The sequence below is a fragment of the Ailuropoda melanoleuca genome, chromosome 13, assembly GCF_002007445.2.
Source record: "Ailuropoda melanoleuca isolate Jingjing chromosome 13, ASM200744v2, whole genome shotgun sequence".
Classification (NCBI taxonomy): domain Eukaryota; kingdom Metazoa; phylum Chordata; class Mammalia; order Carnivora; family Ursidae; genus Ailuropoda; species Ailuropoda melanoleuca.
This window is the reverse complement of record NC_048230.1, coordinates 67,203,935-67,224,600: the sequence shown is the minus strand read 5'-3', so window position 1 is coordinate 67,224,600 and position 20,666 is coordinate 67,203,935. Positions and strand designations below refer to the sequence as shown.

At 53.0% G+C, this 20,666-nt stretch overlaps 1 protein-coding gene across 3 annotated transcripts in view; it reads right to left on the bottom strand.

Moving 5' to 3' along the window:
* Nucleotides 1-2,962: 2,962 nt before the first annotated feature.
* SOGA1 (suppressor of glucose, autophagy associated 1) overlaps nucleotides 2,963-20,666 on the bottom strand; it is a 66,253-nt gene continuing 48,549 nt past the window's right edge. For all 3 annotated transcript variants that reach the window (XM_034639775.1, XM_011219629.3, XM_034639776.1), the window contains 6 exons: nucleotides 19,943-20,110; nucleotides 18,200-18,451; nucleotides 17,128-17,199; nucleotides 16,008-16,078; nucleotides 13,334-14,684; nucleotides 2,963-9,574 (listed from right to left, as the gene is read on the bottom strand). In XM_034639775.1, the coding sequence (XP_034495666.1) occupies nucleotides 9,422-9,574; nucleotides 13,334-14,684; nucleotides 16,008-16,078; nucleotides 17,128-17,199; nucleotides 18,200-18,451; nucleotides 19,943-20,110 (2,067 nt within the window). In that variant the 3' untranslated portion in view covers nucleotides 2,963-9,421. The remainder of the gene's footprint in view (nucleotides 9,575-13,333; nucleotides 14,685-16,007; nucleotides 16,079-17,127; nucleotides 17,200-18,199; nucleotides 18,452-19,942; nucleotides 20,111-20,666) is intronic.

Below are 20,666 nucleotides of genomic sequence, written 5' to 3'. Positions count from 1 at the left end.
TCCAGACCCCGCCACGCAAACTGTTTCGCCAGCTACGCCACGCCCGTGGAGTCCCCTCCTACTGACTCCACCGTATCTCGTCCTTTGCGCTGGACGCGCCCGGAGCCCATTGAAGATGGGGAGGCAGAGGCCCAGCGAGGTACTTGCCAAAGGAATACAGTGGATCACGGGGCATCTGATGCCCTGCCCCGTCGTTAGGCCATGGTCCCCACCCTCTTATATTGTTAACTGCAAAAACGTGGGCCTTGTCTCTCCCAGGGCAGAATGGAGCTCTGTACTCTGTTTTATTCTATCCTATTCCCGCTCTAGCATTTTATCTCCTTCTGTGACCCCTTCAATACTGGCAAAGTTCATGAACTCTCATGTGCAGCCTTATTGCAGGCCACCCCCCTCCCCAAGCTGCTTGCGGCTCCTCTGCCCACTTCTGTTGCTTCTTTCCTTTGCTCCTTTGCTCAAGCCTGGGAAGCCCATTCCAGCTTTTTCCTGCAAAATTCTCCCAATTTTAAGTCTCAGCTGAGGATTCATCTCTCTCAGACTCTTCTCTGAGGCTCCAGACTGAAAACTCTGTGCTCCCAGAAGCCCAACCGTGTCTACTCCACTACCCCTTGCTGGCATGGGAGTGCCCAGTGAGCAGGCTGCTTCTTCAGCACCTAGCATGATGCCATGGAAATGTCCCTTTGCATATGCAATCCTTTCAGATCTGAAACCAAATGTTAAATTATTAGCAGTCCATAAAGTCTGAAAGACCAGTTGGGGAGCAGCAGCTGGAATGTGACTGTTGTCATCCTTCCATAGCAGCTGCGGTCCTTGGAAAGGTTTTCTGATGGGAAGTACAAATCTGCCTTCCTGAAATTTTCCACCCTGTGGTTGCAGCCTGCTGGCTCTAATAGCCATCTAAAAGCAGAGATTTGTTCTTGGTTCCCAGAATATCACTTTCTGGGGCTCAGTGGTACCCAGTTCCTTCTTTGCCTGCCTCCATCTTTCAGCTCCTCATTTGTCAATGTCCCAAGAAGAGAACACAATGTTCCCAGCCAGGGCTGGTCATCCTGAGGCACAGTGAGAATATTGCTTCATGGGTTCCAGACTCAATACATCCTCTGTCCTTTCTCTGCTCTCAATTCTCCCATGGCTTCCTATGGTCTACAAGATGTGGACATTCCTTCCCTCTCAAGGCACTGCATGATCTGACCCAGGCTTCCTCATCACTCCTCACTCCAGTGACAACCTTTGGGTTCCCCAGTTCCACTCTGCTCTTTCTACTAGGCTTCCATACGTGTACTCCCTCACCCTGGAGCCACCTTCTGTCTGACTCCTGCCTATAATATACGACTATCCCCTTCATTTATTCAACATCTCAACCTCAGGTGCCAGTTCAGAGGTCCCTCTGTGAAGTCTTCTGGGACTTCCTAGCTCCCTGAACACTCTGAGTTCCCTCTGCCATTGACACTTGCTTTCCTGTCTTCCAGGCCTATATATTGCACTCTCAATGCCTAGCACAAACTTAGTTGTTGTTGGCTTCACTCCCCCAACTCCCATCCCCAAAGAAAAAGACAGAGGGAGGGAGGGAGGGAGATGTAGATTTTTCATGACAGCCAGCTTCCAGAATGATCCCCAATAGTCTGCTTCTGGTGTTCATGCCCTGTGTATTCCTCTTCCACACTTGAGTGAGCTGATCTGTATAACCAGTAAGATGCTGCAGAAATGACTGTGTGATTTTAGAAGTTTAGTCATAAAAGACATTGTGACTTCTTCCCTGCTTTCTCATAGATGACTTGCTCTACCGCAAGCCAGCTGCCATGTTGTGAGGATACTCAAGCAGCGCTATCATCTACGTGGAGAGGAACCGAGGCCTCCCCCTGCCAACACTGACTTGCCAAGCATATGAGTGAGCCACCTTGCAAATGGATCTTCTAGCCCGTCAGAACTTCACATGACTGCAACCTCTTTGAGACACCAAGTCAGAACTACCTAGCTCCAATTCCTGATTCATAGCACCTGTGATCTAATAAATGTTTTGGGCCAATTAATTATACTGTAATAGATAACTGACCCATGTCTAAAGTGTCCTCTTTTTTTTTTTCCATGACAAATTTTTTAAAGTTTTTTTTTTTTTTGTAGAGGGGTGCCTGGGTGTCTCAGTCGTTGAGCATCTGCCTTCGGCTCAGGGCGTGATCCCGGTAATTCTGGGATCGAGCCCCGCATCAGGCTCCTCCACTGGGAGGCTCCTCTCCCACTCCCCCTGCTTGTGTTCCCTCTCTCACTGCCTGTCTCTCTCTCTGTCAAATAAATAAATAAAATCTTTAGAAAAAAAGTGGTTTTTTTTGTAGAAAATAACATTTTTGAACACTCTGGTTTCTTAGTGGTCATATCACACTTCATAGGAGACTCTGAGGTGTAAGGAATCAGTATCCAGAACCCCTGGTGGCCCCTCCCAGATGACCCAAACTAGCCAGCTGACTGTGACATTCCCAGGACTCCCTCCTTCCCAGGCAACTGGGCTGTGTGTGGTGTGTGTATGTGTGTGTGTGTGTGTGGTGGGGGAGGGGTGTAAAATCAGGCTTCAAATCTGATAGGGACCCCACCCACCCTGCAAGAGAAATCAGAGAGGAGGCCAAATCCATGGAAACTGTTCATATGACATACTTTATTTCCAATCTACAACCATTAAAAACCTTTTGTAAGTTTACACTGTACAGTTATTCTCATGTCTGAAATAAGACAGGCAGGGAGAGCTGGAGGATTGGGCCAGTTGTCCAAGCACCCAATCCATCTTGGGAAGGAGGCTTTTGAAGACAGAAGTGGGCAAGAGAGAACAGTGGACAGGAGAGGCAGACAGTTTGGCCCAAGGATGCCCTTGGTCCCTTCCCTCCCAAGGGCCTTTCCCTGGGGGTCCTCTAGGGCCCAGGACTGCAGGACCCTCACCAAGAAACCAGGCTGGGCAGGAAGGGGGCTTCACAGTATTGGCAGGGGTTGGGGAGGGGGGGCCAAGATGACAGGACAGTTTCTGGCTCTCCTCCCCAGCTTCTGGGGGTTGGAGCTGGTTTTTGGCACTGCCTACTCGGTCTCCCTGGAGGTGGGAGGAGGAGGAAGAGGAGGAGCTAGGGATTTAGGATTCTTTCCTTGAGGAGTTAGGTTTCTTACTACTTGAAGAGAGGCCATGAGCCTGTGGTGAGGTTTCCAAGGGATACATGGTCAGGGTCTTTGTTTCATGTCCCCCCTTCCCCCAACCCGGGACTAACACCTGCTGCCTGGCTAGCACAACCCTACATGGCCTTTTGTGAGCAGAACTGGAACCAAGCCAGATGCAGGGAAAGGAAAATTGTAGCCTTCTCCCTGCCCTCCAGCTTCCAGGAAGAGGACATCGTTGTTTTGTTTGGCAGGGAGGGGTGGGCAGAGAGAGTTCCCAATCTCTAAGGCGCCCAGATGAGGTTGGTATTTTCCACCTGTTCCCGGTCTGGGCTAGTCTCAGTCCCTCACCAGGCCGCACTGATTGCTAGCGTAGGTCAGCAGTTGGCCAAGTCCTGTTATACGAGAATCACCTGGAGGGCTTGTTAAACCCCAGCTTGTCGGGCCCCACACCAAAATTTCTAATTCTGCAGGTCTTAGGTAGGGCCAGTACTTTGCATTCCTGCCAGTTCCCAGGTCATGACCCAGCTGCACTGAGCACCTCCAGGCCTCATCCTCAGCAACCTGGTGTCCTGAGGCAGTGACAGGGAGCTGGGCCACGGCTGGCAAGGCCCAACCTTAGAGGCACCAAAATACCCGGGAAGCTGCCGGAAAAAGTCTTGTGGTGAGCCCCCTGTGCGGAGAAGTAAACTAAGGCACAGAGATCAGAAGCAGAGTAGAAAGAGGAGCCAGGATACCAGGGTCCAGTGGAGAGAGGATGGTGATGTAGGATCCCAAAACACGAGGGGTGTTCTGGGGCCCTAGGAATAATCCTGGTGCTCATCATAAGATCATAGAATGGGGAGGCTCATAGAACCAGCCAAACAGAGATCTTCCCAGACCGGGGCAGGGTCTCCAGATTCCCGGCTGAGGTTCCTCTGCACAGGAGCAGTTTGAGTGGTATCAAAATGGAGTGTGACAACGCATGACTACCTCGACCCTTCAAGGATGCTTCGAGGAAACCAGAGCTCCTTCCTTTAGGGCCTCAGGTCCCGCGGGCTGGTGAAGGGCAGGAAAGGGAGGGAAACAGGGCTGATGGGATAAACAGGGGTCCAAGGAGGGTGAGGGAAGAGTAGCAGGGAGTGGGGAGGCGCCCTGGGCAGGGGAATACAGGCCCAGCATCATTCCCCTTTGGTTCTTGGGTCTGTGGACTTTGCAAACTTCAAACACTGTTGGGAGGGGTAAGGGGTAAAGCCAGGACAAGCTATTCTGGAGGCAGTGAGGACCAGGGGAGAGCAGAGAGGATAGTGGAGTGTCAAATGGACAGACCAATGGATGAATGACCTAGGGAAAGAAAAACACAAGCCAGTCTGCATCTTCTTTACAAACAAGGCTAGGCAGGACTGGGTAGGGTACAGGAGCCCAGAAGTAGGGATTCAAGCCCCCCCCCCAACAACAGTTGACAGTGATGGGGTCCTGAGGCTGGGGACAGAGAAGATAATGTGGTTCAACAGTGGACCTAGGGGATGTCCTGCTGGGCTGGGAGGTTGCTGGGGCCACGCCCAGCGACAAGGGCTGGTAAGGCTGATGCTCTCCGGGGTGTTGGAAAGGTGCCTCCTGTAGCATGAGAAAACATGAAAGAAATAAAACAGAACCCAGGAAACACCAGCAGATATGACAGCAAACATTGGAGTCAGGTGACCACAGACGCAGGTACTTCCGGGACAGGACGGGAGTGGGAGTCTGAGGGGGCAGGGAGGGGTTGCTGAGGTACCAGGGAAGTCCACGGCAGGGAAGCAGAGCTGGGGAGGCCGTCCTGGGAGGGCTGAGGGATGGGTGCTAAAGCAAGCTTGGGCCCCAGAAGAGGAAAACCTGGCCACAGGTCAGGGCCACTTGGTTTGTTGGTGGGAACCGGCCAGGAAAAGCAGGCAGGAGGAGGGGAAGCTTTGGAGGAAGATGACAGGTGGAAGGAAGGGAGCGAACAGAAACTGAGCCCAGAGAGAGGAAGGGGCTTGACCAAGAGCACGGAATGGCAGAGTGGGGTCTCATTCACCACTGGGGATGCAGAATCCGCTAGCAGCAGGAAACCAGCGTTCTGGTCCTGACTCTGCCTTTGGTTTGCTGTGTGGCCTTAGGTGAGCCACTCTCTTCTCTGGGCCCAAGTTTTCATCTAAAAAGGCGAAGGGGTTTGACACAAAAGGACAGATACTGTGTGATTCCACTTATATGAGCTACCTAGATGAGGCAAATTCATAGAGACAGAAAGTAGAACAGAGTTTACCAGGGACTTGGGGAGAGGGCAATTTATTGTTCAGTGGGTGCAGAGTTTCAGCCTGGGTGATTAAGAAGTTCTAGAAATGGGTAGTGGTGATGGTTGCATGGTTTCAAGTCTGAGTTAGGTAGTGGCATATTCTGGGTGTCCTGTACCCACACAAAAACGTCCCCAGTGGGGCAGTGGGTTTACACAGCAAGCAGGACAGAGTTGGGCTGGGGGATCTGATGGCCCCGGGTCCTAGTCTAGGCTCGATGACACCCCCGTTAGGTGACTCTGGGATGAGCCCTGCACCTCAGCGTCCTGATCGGCGCTAACCCCTGTCCTGCCAAGGCTGCCTCCCAGATCTGTCCCTGAGAGGTCTGAAGCAGATGTGGATAGGGGATAGGGGAGCAATTTCTAGATAGTAGAGTACTCTAGGTGGGGTGTGCAGGGGATGATTAGGAGTATGAGTGAAGAGGTAGTGGGAGCTTGGGGGGCTGGTAAAAGTTGGAAGGTGGGGGACATTCTGGATGGGAGGGGAGAGGGAGGAAGAGCCCAGAAGCTGTGTGGGCAAGAGAAGAACAGGCTGGGTGACGAAACCGCGAAAGGTGCATAGGGGTGCGTATGATGGAACCACGTGACAATCAGCATGTGAGAGGGTGAAGTCTTTGGGCCCTTGACTTTGTCAGCTGGCAGAGCAGCTGGGAGAGGAGTATCCCTGGGAAGGCCAAGAGGTGGGGCCCATTTTGAGTTCAGAGAAAGCAAAACCTCTTAGAGGTATTTTTAAATTGGTCAGCCTTTGGTAAGGAACGACCTGGGAGGGAAAGAGGGAGACAGGAATTGGACACAAGACGTCTTGTGCACGCAAGATCTAGGAGCCACTGATGTGCCAAAGTGGTCTGATTTTCATTTCAAATACAGACATTATTGTCCCCAGGAGGGTCTAGTTTGGCTCTGGGAAGAGGTCAGGCATAAGAAACGTGAGGTCATCCAGTTTAGGGTCAACCAGGGCAACTGGCCCCCCACTACCCCCCACCAACTGGTGCCAACACGAGAGATCCAAGCCCAGTGATCTGTAGGGGGGATTAGGACCCCAGGGTTCCTTGGGACTTTGGTGGGAGAGAGTGGAGATGGTAGAAAAGGAAGAAGGATAGAGGAGGTTGGGGAGAAGGAAGAGGAGGAAGGTGCTGGGAGCCCAGTGGTGGAGGAGGGGTAGAAGGGGAGAAAGGGAAGAAGGGCAGCATTCCTTCCTGGGACCCCATTGCTCCAGGGGAATCCCCACTGTGGGTCAGGCAGTTTTCTGCTTTGGGAATGTTACCAAGACTTAAAAGGCATTTGAAGAAACAAACTTAAAAATTACATTCCAAAAGAGTAGAGAGTTTTTACAAACCAACCCCCCCACCCCCAAAAAGAAAATACAACCAGTTACTAATTAAAATGCTAAAAATCAAACCAAACCAATATTTACACGTAACATTTTCAACCCCATCAAGCCCCACATCCAGAGGCTGCTGCAGGAACAGTGATGAGCGGCCTTGCACAGTGGCATGCAGAAAGTAGACACTTGGACTTCACTGAAAACCAAGATCTGGAGCCTCTGACACCAGCTGGGGGCCAGGTGGCCAGGCGCTGAGACAAGAAGATTGCAAGGACAGTGTTGGATGAGGATGATGGTAAGGCTGAGTGGTCCGCAGGCCTTGAGGTTTGGGTCTCATGAGGATTTCTCCCCAAGGCTGGGAGTGCAGTCTCCCTGGCCCTCCATAGCCTGGGGAAGTGGCAGAAGGCCTCTGGTGGCATGGCCTGGTGTGAGTCCCCTCACCTGGAGATAACTGTGGAGGGGCCCCCTGACCTTTCGAGTGGGAGCAGCAGCATCCCAGGGGAGACCGGCCCATGACTCCAGTGGCCTGCCTGCTCTGCCCACACAAGTCACTATGGCATGAGGAAGTGCCTGGTCAGACTGACATGACCCTCGCATTCTGCCCGTAGGGAACGGAGATGAAGGACTTTGGGTAACTTGTCCAGGTGACCCCAAAAGGGCAGGACTGGGAACAGGTGGGAGTGCAGAGGTGTCTCCTGAGTCCTGGGGGCAAACTCACAAAGCTGCTGACTTTCGGTCTTCCCGAATTCTGCAGACAAGCTGCTTCATTCTGGTATTTCCACTCTGGGCCCCCGGCCAGCGGCAGGAGGTCCACACATCTGTGTGTGTGTGTGTGTGTGTGTGTGTGTGTGTGTGTGTGTGTGCAACCGATATGGGTTCACTGGCACCAAGGAAGAGGCCATCTGAGGCCTTTCCCGCCACACTGCAATGAGCCATAACGCAGTACGTTCGATGGCTCAGGCAGCTCACACGAGACGTGGGGAAGGGCAGGCAGTGGAGCTGGGGCTGGAAGAGGGGCCAGGAGAGGCCATAAGGCTAAGGAAAGAGGCTGGTGAGAAGGCTGGCAGGTGGTGAGAGCTGAGGCAGGCTGGCAGACACTCACAGGTCCATGTGCAAAGCTGCAATAAACAACATTCTCGAAGTTCAGTCCTGTTTTCCTGTGAGTTCTCACTTGGGGAACTTGGAGAGATCTCCACGCTCTTGATAGAGCCTTAGTAATCTGTTTGACTCATAAAAGAAGGTTTCAGAGGGAGGGAGCAAAATGCGAGGGCAGATGGAGAAATGTTTGGGAAGTGGGGACATCGGCCCAGCCCCCACCCTGTCAGCGAGGGTTTACAGACTGCTGGGGGCTGGCCAAGTACCAGGCAGTGAGTGAAAAGCAGTGCTCTGAGCCCAGATGGTCAGCAGTACTGCAGTACTGGGGAGCAAGCTGCAGGGCTCCAGATCTACTGGGGTGCCCTCTAAACTTGACCAGGAGACCCGAGCTCAGCAGCCGAGCTGCCTCGTCTGCATGGGGGACCCCATGCCTGCCCATTGTGTTAGAAGCCTCACTTTGTCCCAGTGGCAAGAATACATGTCTCAACCTCCAATAAATTACCTTAGGGACTTTGGGGTAAATTAAATTATTAAAATAAAGTAAAACCACCTTAAATATTTATAGTAAGAAAAATTCAAATAAACAACCGAGGCAAGAAATGTATTTCCAGGCCCCCGTCCACTGCCGTGTCCTGGGGGCACCGGCCTCTGGGAGCGCTCCTTGGCCTGGCATGACCAACTGGGAGTCTCTCATTGGGAATAGCTTTGCCCTCCACCAGCCACAGGATGTAAACACAGTGGAGATGCGGCGGCCCTCCAGGCGATCAAGGCAGTGGGCATTTACGCATGTATCTGTGCACCACGTCTTGAAACTGACTCTACCTATTTCTGTTCTGGGAAGGCTGGTGCACCCCCACAAGTCACGTTGACGAGGGAGGCAGTTCCAGTGGCTACCCAACCCCGAGCCCCACACATTTCCACCTCATCTTCCAGTCCTTGCTGCATCCAGGCTATGGACAGGGAGATCCAGGGCCCCAGGATTCCAGGCCGATACCTGGCCCTGGCTACTGCCCTCTCATACCCCCTAGAACCAGAGCAATCTAGAGCAGCGGGGCTGGGAGGAGGAAGCAGTGGAGGGAAGGAAGGGATGGGGATGATGCCCAGCTCAGCTCCACCAGGAACCCCACGTTGAGTCCTACGGCAAAGCCCGTTCTTGTCATCGGTGTTTCCTCCCCACGAAGGAGGACGTGGTTGGCAGGGAACATCTCTGTGGGCCCTTTTCCCTGAGGAGCACGGCCAGAACTGCATCCTTTCCTTGGCTCTTCTGAGAAGTGGGTGTGGGCAGAACCAGGCGAGGCTCTCCTAACGGACTGGCTCCCAGGGATCTCTCTGGAGCCACCTCCGAAGCCTAGCTGTGGTGTTTCTCCCACTCAAGGCCTTCCCCTGGGAAGTCAGAGATCCACCCAGAAGTCAGCAGGAGACCCCGCTTTACCTGATGGGAAAGCTGTTCTCTGGCAGTGGTGTAGCTGCTGACCCTTCAGGGCGAGACGAAGCCGAGGGCGTGGGCCCCTCGCCTCATCCCCTCTCTGCTGGTTCCCTTCAGCGATCCAGGGACTGGGCTGGTTGAGGTGGGGAGCCCAGCTGCTCTGTCACTCACTGGGGGGAGCTGCCCTCTCCTCCCCACCCCAGCCAGACTCTGAAGGGTGCAGCCGGCACTTGGAAGGAGAGTGGCGGAGGGCAGAGCGGGACGACCGGGCGAAGCAGGAGGTGAGAGACTGGGTGCTACAGTCACAAACAGCATCCTAGGAGAAGGGAGGAGGAAGTCAGGAGGAGCCAAGAGGCACTGAACACCCAGGGGCTGCATGGTCGGCTGGGTAAGGAATTTGGACTCAGCCGTGCCTGGGGACCAATTCCCAGGGGCTATGGCCCCTCTCTGGACCAATTTTTTAAAATTGTTTTTCTCCCATTAGAACAATAATATATATCCATAAATAACATTCCAGAATATAATGAATTCTGGAATATACAGAGAAGAAAGTGGACGTTGTCCATCAAAAATAAATTCTCAACATTGCACAAGCATACATTTATCAAAATGACATCATCTCCTACTGTCTATTTCGTAACTGCAAAACATTAACACTTTTCTGTCGCTATGTAAACCTAGATTTCCTTCTTGGAAATACCTTAATTTATTTATCCAATTCATGTTTTATGTGCATTTTAGGTAGTTTCTCATTTTTTACTATTATCAACACGATAGCAATAATGGTTAAAAGTGCTGGTATAGAAGTAGATTGCTTGGTTCAAATCCCAGCCCTGTCACTTACCAGCTGTGTGACCTTAGGTAAGTTACCTAAGCTCTCTGAACCTTGACTTCCTTCTAAGATGAAGGACATGATACCTTCCTCAAAATTGTTGTGAGGGTCAAATCAAATATGATATGCAAAGCATTTGGCATAGTGCCTATTAAGTATGCAATAAATGTTAGCAATTTTTATTAATAATGACATACATATATTTATACAAGTATGTTCTCCCACCTCTGTGAATGTTTCCATAGGCTACATTTCTAGAAGAACTACTGGGTCAATGGGTAACATGCACATTTTACACACTGAAAAATATTTGGATCGGGGCGCCTGGGTGGCGCAGTCGTTAAGCGTCTGCCTTTGGCTCAGGGCATGATCCCGGCAATCTGGGATCGAGCCCCACATCAGGCTCCTCCGCTATGAGCCTGGTTCTTCCTCTCCCACTCCCCCTGCTTGTGTTCCCTCGCTTGCTGTCTCTCTCTGTCAAATAAATAAATAAAATCTTTAAAAAAAAAAAAAAGAAAGAAAAATATTTGGATCAACTTTAAAATCAACTTTCAAAATACAGCCAGCTTGTACCTTTGTCTCTTGATACGGTTCTATGGGTGTGATGGTTAATTTTATGTATCAGCTTGACCACAGGGTGACCAGGTATCTGTTCACACAGTATCCTGAGAGCTTCTGCGAGGTTGGTTTTGAATGAGATTAACATTTAAATCAGTAAAGCAGACTGCCCTCTCTAATGTGGGTGGGCCTCATCTAATCAGTTGAAGGCATAACAGAACAAAAGGGCCGACTCTCCCTGAATAAGAAAGAATTCTTCCTGCCTGTTGGTCTTAGGACTGGAACTACGTTAGCAACATGTGCTTTATTGGAATGACATCACTGGCTCTCCTGGTTTTCAGGTTTTTGAGTTCAGACTGGAATAAACCATCAGCTCTCCTGGGTCTCCAGCTTGCTACCTTACCCTGTAGATCTTAGACATGTCAGCCTCCATAACTGTGGGAGCTGACTCCTTATAATAAATCTGTCTCTCTGTATAAAAACACATGTATACAGACATACAGACACACAGACACAGATAAACACACTCATACATACATATAGCTGATTGGTTTAAAAAAAAATTTTAAGTATAGCCACGGGGCTCGAACTCACAACCCTGAGATCAAGAGTCTCATGCTCCACTGACTGAGCCAGCCAGGTGCCCCACCAAACTGTCTTTCAAAAGAGTACGCCCAATTTCTACAGCCTCTAGTAGTGCGTGGTTAGTGTTTGTTTGTTTATTTGAGACAGAGAGAGACAGTGCAAATGAGAGAGCACAAGCGGGGGGGAGGGCAGATGGAGAGGGCGGAGCAGGCTCCCCACTTATTGGGGACCGATCCCCACATGGGGCTCGATCCCAGGATCACAACCTGAACTGAAGGCAGATGCTTAACTGACTAAGCCTCCCAGCCACCCCTGTGGCTAATGTTTTATTTCTCTAGACTCTCAACCAGCTGTCTACACTTAAGAAAAAATTTTCAGTTTAATGTACATACTGAACATATTATAAAAATATGCCTTACTGAATTCTCCTAGACTAAATACACCCACTGTATTAGGGTTCTCCAGAGAAACAGAACCAGCAGGCTGTGTGTGTGTGTCTGTGTCCATATGTGTGTATAGATGAAAACTGAGAGGGAGGCAAACCATAAGGGACGCTGAACTCTAGGAAACAAACTGGTTTGCTGGAGGGGAGGTGGGCGGGGGATGGGCTAACTGGGTGATGGACATTAAGGAGGGCACTTGATGTAATGAGCACTGGGTATTATATGCAACTGATGAATCACTAAATTCTACCTCTGAAGCTAATAAAAAAAATCGTTTTTAATCTTTAAAAAAAGACAATTTGGCAGTATTAATCAAATGCCTTTAAAATTTTTATATTCTTTTATCCTATAATCCCATTTCTGCAACTTAAACCTAAGGAAATAATCCAAAACGTGGACAAATGTTTTTGCACCAAGATATCCACCACAGCCTTATGTATGATAGAGAAAAACCAGAATCACCTAAACATACAATACATACAAATGGGTCAATCCTAGCCCATGCCACCTCTCTGCACCCTGACCTACGACCTTTACTGAGTGCACTGCAGGCCACATGATCCCACCCCTGACCCCAGCTGATTAGACCACAGGGGTACACTGGACTCAAGTCAGACCAATCACAGTTTCTTCTATCTTCTGGGATTGTAGAATTGGGACAGAGGGATCTGAGTCAGTCTCTCAGGTGCCTGAACTAGAAGATGTTGTAAAAGCAGAGCTGGGGCCGTACATGCAAATGCAGCAGAGGGAGACAGAGGAAGAAAGCGGACATCAGCGAAAACAAAGCTCAAGGGAGAGGAGAGGGAGACAGACAAGGTGCTGAGGCCTTTGGGTCCCTGTGCTTGGGATGCATAAGATACTCCACCATTTGCCTTTCTGGAAAACTAACTTATATGCATTTTTTACTAACATGCAAATAATCCCTAACCAAATCTGAAATTGGTATCAGGAGTGGGGTGTGCAGCAAAAGATTTTCAGAGAAAATGGAAGCACTTAGGCATAGAGTCTTAGGGGGCTGGGCAGGGGTATGCCGGAAAACGTTTAATAACTAGTTTTCCAGGAGTGAGGGGAGAAGCCCTGATTTGGAGCATTTGTCAATTTGCATGGTGTAAATCCTCCCACTGCAGCCAGTCTCAAGGTGCCAAGGTGTTTTACCGAACACAGAGATACACATGATTAGCTCTCATCGACCAAACAGGCTGCTCCAATGCAGGGGAGCAGTGAGTACGCCTCTTCCCTGGAGGGGATGCTAGCAATCGCCGGTGTGTGGTGGCAAAGCAGCTAGTTAAGCCTTGCTCGCTCGCCTCTTGGTATCCAGACCATATGCCCATCAGGTCTGTTGTTCTAGGTCTGGGCCTTCTAACCCCCATTCCATCCATCCATCCATCCATCCATCCATCCATCCATCCATCCACTTAATTGATTAGTAAGTGGGCTCTACACCCAACATGGGGCTTGGACTCACGGCCGCAAGACCAAGAGTCACACGCTATACCGACTGAGCCTGTCAGTCGCCCCCCCTCAACCCCCACTCCAGACCAGCAAAAGGACTTTTTGAAACACACAACCATATTCCCGAGTTTGAAAACCAAGAGAGTTCAGGCCTTATAAGTCAACACCCCCCCCCCAAGAAAAAGAGTAGACCCCACACACCCACCTCATTGGGAGGGGCTGTGGCTCCATCTCCGTCCCGGGGGACACCATCCTTCCCCACCTGGGGGAGCACCGAGAGTCTGGCCTCCTCGCTGCCACCGGACTTGGCTGCCTTCTTGTTCAGGATCCTGGCCATGCCCTCTGGCTGATGGTAGCTGGCAGGGGAGAGGGGCTCCGGCTTCTTGGTGCTGTCCTCCCCTGCCGCTGAGGTGGGGCTTGGTGCCCGACCACACACGTTGCGGAAGAACTCCTGCACGATGCCGTACTTCGGAGGCTCGGGCTTGGCCCGGGCCTCGGACATGCCCAGTTTCCAGACAGACTCTGTGCTCCCCGAGTGCTCCACCACACTGAAGAGGCTGGACAGCCCATCGTTGATGTTCCGCAACACGGGGCTATCCCGCGTGGTGGTGGAGCGGGCCCAGGCCGAGCCATTCTGCTTGCCCTGGTGCAGGTTCCAGAGGCTGCGGTCCTTGGCGCCGTCCAGCTTGGACACAGACCGCCTCTGGAGCTTTGGCGAGCCGTACTTGGGGGAGCAGCACGGCCGCTCGATGCGTGAGTGTACCTTGTCCAGGGAGGAGGAGATCTGCTTGCTGCGCACGGACACAAGCGAGGAGCTGCGGGGTGACCAGCTCTTGCCGTGGAGACTGCTGCGGGGGGGGTCGGTCTGCAGGCCCACGCTGACTGTGCGGATGGTCTGCGTGCCCACGCTGGCCAGGCCCACCGTCTGGCTGGACGTGCTCTTCACTTTCCTCTCCAGGGAGCCCGAGCGCATGGCCTGGCGCACGCAGTTGGTGATCTCCTTCATGTCGTCGCTCATGTTGCCAGACATCTCAAAGTCGTGCAGGGCCGCTGGGAAGCCGGGCCCTGCCGCCGAGGGGCTGCCCCCCGAGCCTGCATCCAAGCGCTGCCGCGAGAAGTTGCACAGCCACCGGCTGTAGGAGCTCTCGGCCAGCCCGTCGGCCTCGGCCGACTCTTTGGGCTTGGCCGTGGTGAAGAGGAAGCCGGGCTCGATGATGATCTTGCCCTCCCTGTCGTGGACCACGGGGACGCCCAGGCGCCGGGCCACCGGGGGGCTGTAGTACACACGGATGCCCGTCTTGTCGGGAGCCGTGTAGCTGCGCTGCATCTGCCGCCCGGCCGGCTCCTGGCAGCCCAGGGTGCCCAGGCGGCTGCAGTCCCGCGGCGAGAGCGCGGGCTGCTCCTGGGCCTCCTTCTCCGCGTCCACCGGCTGGGTGCCCACAAAGGCAAAGGCAGGGTTGTTGGGCAGCTTCTTACCCCGGGCAGCGTCACCGGCAAGGTAGGGGGAACAGTCGAGCAAACTTTCAAACTCAGACATGGAGGAAACAGATTTGGTCCTGGGAGGAGCGGAGGAGGAAAGAGCCATGTTAGTGGGAAAAAAGAGAGAGGGAGCAGGCGCTCTGGTCTTCCTCCCTGGTCCACACACTGCAACGAGGGCCGGGACCACGACCGTCCTGCTCACCTCTTATGGAAGACACAGCTGGTGCCCTGCCCCACCCCACCTTGGCACCCGCACCTACACACTCAACAGCGCACGCTGAGCACCTGCCATTCTCCGCCTAAGGGCTTTTTGTGATTGCAACAGCACACTCGGCCTCCATGGAAGCTACAAACATCAGAGTTTGGCCCCTAGACATAGCCTTCAACAAACAAACAAACAATGGGCAGATATGGTGGCTCAGCACCCAGCCTCCTTGGGTGGAAGAACTCCACGTTGCTCCCAGAGCTTCTCAGCAAAACTGAGCCACAGTTGTCCACAGAATGACAACATCCCCCTTTACTGGCTGCCTTCCCTTCCTTGTGTCACTTCCAGTGTTTCCCAAATCCCTTCCCAAATAAACCATTTGCACTCAGATCCTTGTCTCAGGATCTTTGAGACAAGTTCTCGAATCCTCTGTTTGCTTTTGGGGCAGTGGGGAACTCAAATAAGGCGTCACTAAATCTCTGGCAAAGACCTGGCACCTGTTGCCTGATGGCCAAAAGTGCCAGGCAGATGTTAAGTGCATCTCAGAGGCCAGATGACTTGGCCCTCTAGTAACTCTAGCAGACAGCTCCTATTACTCCCACTAGAGAGAGCTGGCAAGTATCAGCCAAGGTCACACTCCTGGGAACGGCAGAGTGGGAGTTCAAACCCCGCCCTCTGACTCCACAGCCTCCTACCCCAGCCCCCCTGGCATGAGGTTGCTCTCACGGCTCTGATGAGGTTCTGTCGCCCTCATTCTATTCATGGGTTTCCTAACAGTGGAGACATGGCCCTGACAGGCCCGTGGTCTCCCTGGCCACAGTGCAGGGCTGGGCCCAGAGGGAGCTGCTCAGTAATCCCAGCAACGGAAGCCCAGCCTGATTCCTGAACTCCAGATGCAGGGAGAAGGAACCCCAAGAGGAGCCGAATAGTTTCTTTCAAAGCTAGAATATATGGGGACGGGTTTTCAGGCATGTCCACAAACAAACAAGAAAAATCGTGGGCTGGAATTCTCAGTGTTCCAAGCTTCCCAGCTCCTGAGTGGCTTTGGTGCCATAGAAAACATATCCCAGGGTTCTCCCAGCTCCGCTGAGGTGCCATGGTGGGTGCATGTGGCGAGGGAAAGAAGGCAGGCAAAGGGGTGGGGCAGGGGAGGGGTGCCAGGGCAGGGCAGGGCAGGGAGAGGGGATGCCAGCACCTTTTTAAGGCGGTGCCCCCAAGGTCAGCTTCAGAAACCGCCTCCTTGTCGAGAATCTTCTCGCTCCGTGTCTGTCAAGGAAGAGAGGCAGGAAGGGTGAGTTCTGGCCACCAGGGCACCGAGGGAAGGGGACAGGGGGCCAGTGCCAGAGCTGACCAGGGACCCCACGCCTGAGTCTCCTCTTGCAGAGCAGGAGCGATGTCAGCACTGATCTGGAACGCCTGTTGGTTAGTTTCTGACAATAGTGGGTCTAACACTCCCTTCACAGGTACGTGATCCAGGCTTGGCCAATCAGAGCTCCAAGAGAGAACCCAAGGAGAGAGTCCTTTTGGAAGTTATTCTGAATGTGGTGCAGCAACAAAGCAGCCAGGGGCCACAGCTCAGCTGGTGGTGACAGCAGTGACCTCACGGTTCCTGCTCAGGGCTTGTCTTCCCCCCAGTTCCAGAGCAGGCCCCCTGGGACTTACACCCATTTTTCTGAAGCTGCATCACCAGCCCTCTTGAGCCCCAGTTAAATCATCTCCTGCCTCAGTTCCCCACAATTAGTGTTTGTGGCTTGCAACCAAATCTCCTGGCACACCACTTCCTTGGGCTGTCCTGAGCAAAGAGCTGGTACGGTCACTGTTTGGTCACTGAGAATGTTGCCATGTGGACAAGGCACCCAAGGCTTAGGAGCAAATTTCACCGAAGTGACCTAACCGGTCCCCACAGAGAAGGTGGGCTAAAGCAGAGAATGTGATTCTCATTTTAGCACGGAGGCCACTGGAGCCCAGAGAGGGAGAGAGTGACTCGCTCAAGACCACAACGCTATTCAGAGGCCTGGCTTTTCAGAAAGGCACAGCTGAAACCAAGAGAGAGCAAGAGTCTGGCCAAGAACACAGAGACACCCAGGCTCTCTCCCAGGCATGGGAGGGTGGAACTGACGGAGGGCTCCGCACAAGTCCCCAACCATCGGCTGAAATGATGGGGTAGAGATCCCAGGACTGAGGAGCCCAGAATGCAAGGGGGTGACCTGTGGGACAGAGTTAGCCTCCTCCCTGTCACACCTGCCCCCTAAGTGAGGGACTTAGCAGTGCAGCCAGGAGCCAAGAGAACATGGATGGCCTGCTACCCCGCTCACCTCTTTCCAGCTGTTGTCCTGCTTCTCCAGGTCTGAGTGCTTCAGGATCCAGGGTTCAGCGGCCTTCTGCAGCTGGGCAAGGGTAAAGAGGATGGTCAGTGGCAGGTGAGGCTGGACAGCGGAGCCTCGCTCTGTGCAGGGCCAGTCCCCAGGCTCTGCTCATAGCCCGGATGACCCAGTCATGGATGAGGAACCATCTTCCCAGTGGGCAGCAGTTCCGAGCCACCAAAAGATGGATTTGGAAAACGACCACGAAAGCAACCACGTACAGGCATCCTCAGAGATGCCCTACTATCTGCTCCCTGTGCTACCTCATGCTGCAATTCCTGGACCCGCTAGGTCAGCTAAGCAGCATCCCTGGTATGGGGACTCCACATTAGCAATGAGGCCGGCTCCTACACTCTGTCCTGAACAGCTCTCTATGGAAGAGGCAAATCAGTATAAACAATATGTAGCTTATGATTACATTATCGATTAAAAACAAAAAACCAAAAACCAACGATCGCTGTGAATATAAATTTAAGTAGCAGAAAAGGGAAGGAATGGGTTGGAGTATGCTTTTGCAATATTTGGGTCTTATATAGAGATGAAGTCCTGATTTATGTAATTAAGAGAAAAAGTAAAACAAAGGAAAAGAGTCAAAATAAAGAGTGGCACATAGCAGCTTGGTGAGTGGCAGCCGGGTACACGACGTGAACTGCAGTAGGGTGTAATGGTCAATGACAGTTTTTCCCAACCCCCCTCTTTGGGTCAGAGGACTCTAATCTTCCCAAATTTTCAGGGTTCGGTAGGTTCTAAGGGTAGGCACATGCCTTACAGCTGGCTAGTCAGCCTTGTGGAAAAGGAAAACTCTCTTTCTACTGCCTTTGGCAAGATGGGGAGATATGAGCAGGAAACTAACAGTAACTGTATCTGAGGACAGCTGGCTTATGAATAAAGCACAGAGGAAAGCCAGCCTGAGAGACTGGCCTGTTATGTTCTCCGAGCACCTGGATCCAGCTATAACTGAAGGAGACCCCAGCCCCGGCCGTCTCCCACAGTGAATCCCCGCTGTGGCCGGAGCAGGCCTCACCTGGCTCAGGCGGTTCTGCAGCTCCTTCACCTGCTGCTCCACCTGCTGCTTCTCACCCTGAAGCCGCTCCACCAGCTGCAGCTTCTCCTGGCTCCAGTTGCGCTCGCTGATCTGCAGCTGCCGCGTCAGCTCCATGACGGCGCTGTAGGACTCGGCCAGCAGGTGCTGCTGCTCCTCACGCTCCCTCTGGAGGGCGCCCTTCCAGTCGGGCCCTGCCCGCTCTCCAGCCCCCTTGCCAGCCTTCAGCTCCATCTGCAGCAGAAGCAAGAGCAAAGTGGGTGGCTGGTCCCAGGAGACCCTTCCTCTCTGGCCCCGGGGCCACCCTCCCTCCCTCTCAGGCACCAGCAGGGGGCGGCAGGGGGAGAGCTCGGCCCCACGCAGAACTCAGCCCTCCTCGCCGTCAGGGCTTGCATGGAGCTCTCTCCACACACAAAGGGCTTTTCCAGCATTATCTCAGCATCTTCGTGAAATCTCAGCAAGACAACTATCCCTTAGGAGATTTTACAGGGGAGAAAGAGGTTTGAAGAGGTGAGGTTATTTGCCCCAGGTCACATAGCTACAAATGGCAGAGTTTCCTAGTTATTGCTTCTCAGATTTTATCAACTCTCACAAGTGGTCTGGGTTTATGGCTGAGGAGCCATGCACCCACAGGCACCCAATGAAAGCGTGCAGGAATCAGTCCAGCGTGATGGCCTTCGCGGCACCGAGGCTTGGGGCGGCAGGAGGTGAACATGTAGCCTCAAGCATCAGTGGACCCCAGATCCCCCAGGCTGTGGTCTGGTCTGTTAACCCCCATAAGGGCCAGTCAGCTTCCCAGTGGGTAGGGGCACCTGGAATGGCTGGGTCTGGGGGGCAGCAGGAACAGTCCGAGGAAAAGAGGGTGATATGGGGAAGTGAGAAGTCTGTGAGCACTGGGAAGAAGGTTGGGATCATAGTAATGAGAAGCCAGGAGGGGCAGAGGTTGGGGAACAAAAGTCAGGACTGCTACTTACTAGCTGGGTGACCTTGGGAAGGAAACTTAACCCTTCTGTGCTGGTTTTGTTACCTGTTCAGCAGTGATCATCAGTGCATACCCCCCCACACACACCAGGGCCCGTGATGCCCGGGAAGGCAGCCTGCAGCAGGGCAGACTTGGAGGAAGCTGGGACCTGAAGAGTCGTGTCAGGTGGGGGTGGTGGTGATGGTCAGGGCATTCTCTCTGAGTGGGAGGAAACCCACCCTCTCACTTTTCAGACCAGAAGAGGACAGCAACTTGCCTCCGGGCACACAGCAGAGACCACACCTCTAGGGCTCCTGGTTAAGGCTCCTGTGGTCACATTGGGTTGTGGGGAGGAGGACGAAGGGAATCTTTATGAGGAGAGGGGGCAGCAAATGAGGACAGCAGGCAGCAGAAGTGTGGCCATGTGTGTGAAGGACGTCACCAGGTGCAGACAGGCAATTAAGCATCTGGCCTCACCTCTGAACCCATGGTGCAGAAGATGTGCCTATGATGTCCCATGCCCATTTGTCAATCCTTCACTTTCACTTTCCTTCCTTGGCTCCCAGTCCCCAGTGTTTCTGGTACCCTTGCTGTGTGCCTCAAGGTAAATCTCTTGCCCTCTCTGGGTCACAAGAGGAGGTGAAGGGGTTCCTATGCTTCTTAGGAGCATGGCTTGGGCATCACGCTCCCAGATTGGACAGCTGTGAGGGCTTAGATGAGGGAAGAACAAAGGGGTAAATGTCTCTGGCAGGTAGGGGACTCACCTGGGCAGTATGGCTCTTCAACTCTGCCCGCTCTGTCTCCCAGGTGGCCTTGGCCTTGGCAAACTGCTGCTGGAGCTCAGTCAGACCACGGCGTTCATCCCGAAGCAGCCAGCACAGCTCCTTCAGCGTCACCTTCATGTCGGCCAGTGTCTTGATATATTCATTGGGCTGCAGGTGGGGGCAAGGCCTGGGTCAGGAACTTCGGAGGGGTGGGAAGGGGAGCCTGGGTTGGGAACACTCACCCAGAGTCCAGCCCAGGACTCTACCCGGTCTCAAGTAAACCCCATGACCTCCCCAGGTCATCTCACCCAGCCAAGCCCAGGCCTGGCCACTTCCTAGGCTGACATGTGCCCCAGCCTCACATGAACAAAAAACCCCCAAGGTTACAGCAATTATTATTCAGCCTAAATGTGAGATGGGCCCTGGCTTCTTCGAGCTTCTGCAGAGGCTAGGCCCTGGGTCTTTATCCTTGCCCAAGATGTGCCTCTCTGATCCACCGTGGGCCCCATGGGGAATCCGAACTATGTAGCCTCCCTGACGGTCTGACTCAGTCCCCATCTTCTCTCCTTGGCCCGTGACCTGTTTCCCATCTACCCAAGCTCGCTGTATGACCCTGGGAGCCTGACCCCATCGCCCTCTCTGCCCCATGGCTTAATTTGAGGGTTCCTGATTCCAGACCACAAGGCCTCTCTTCATATGACCCCAACCTGATGTCCTTATCCCC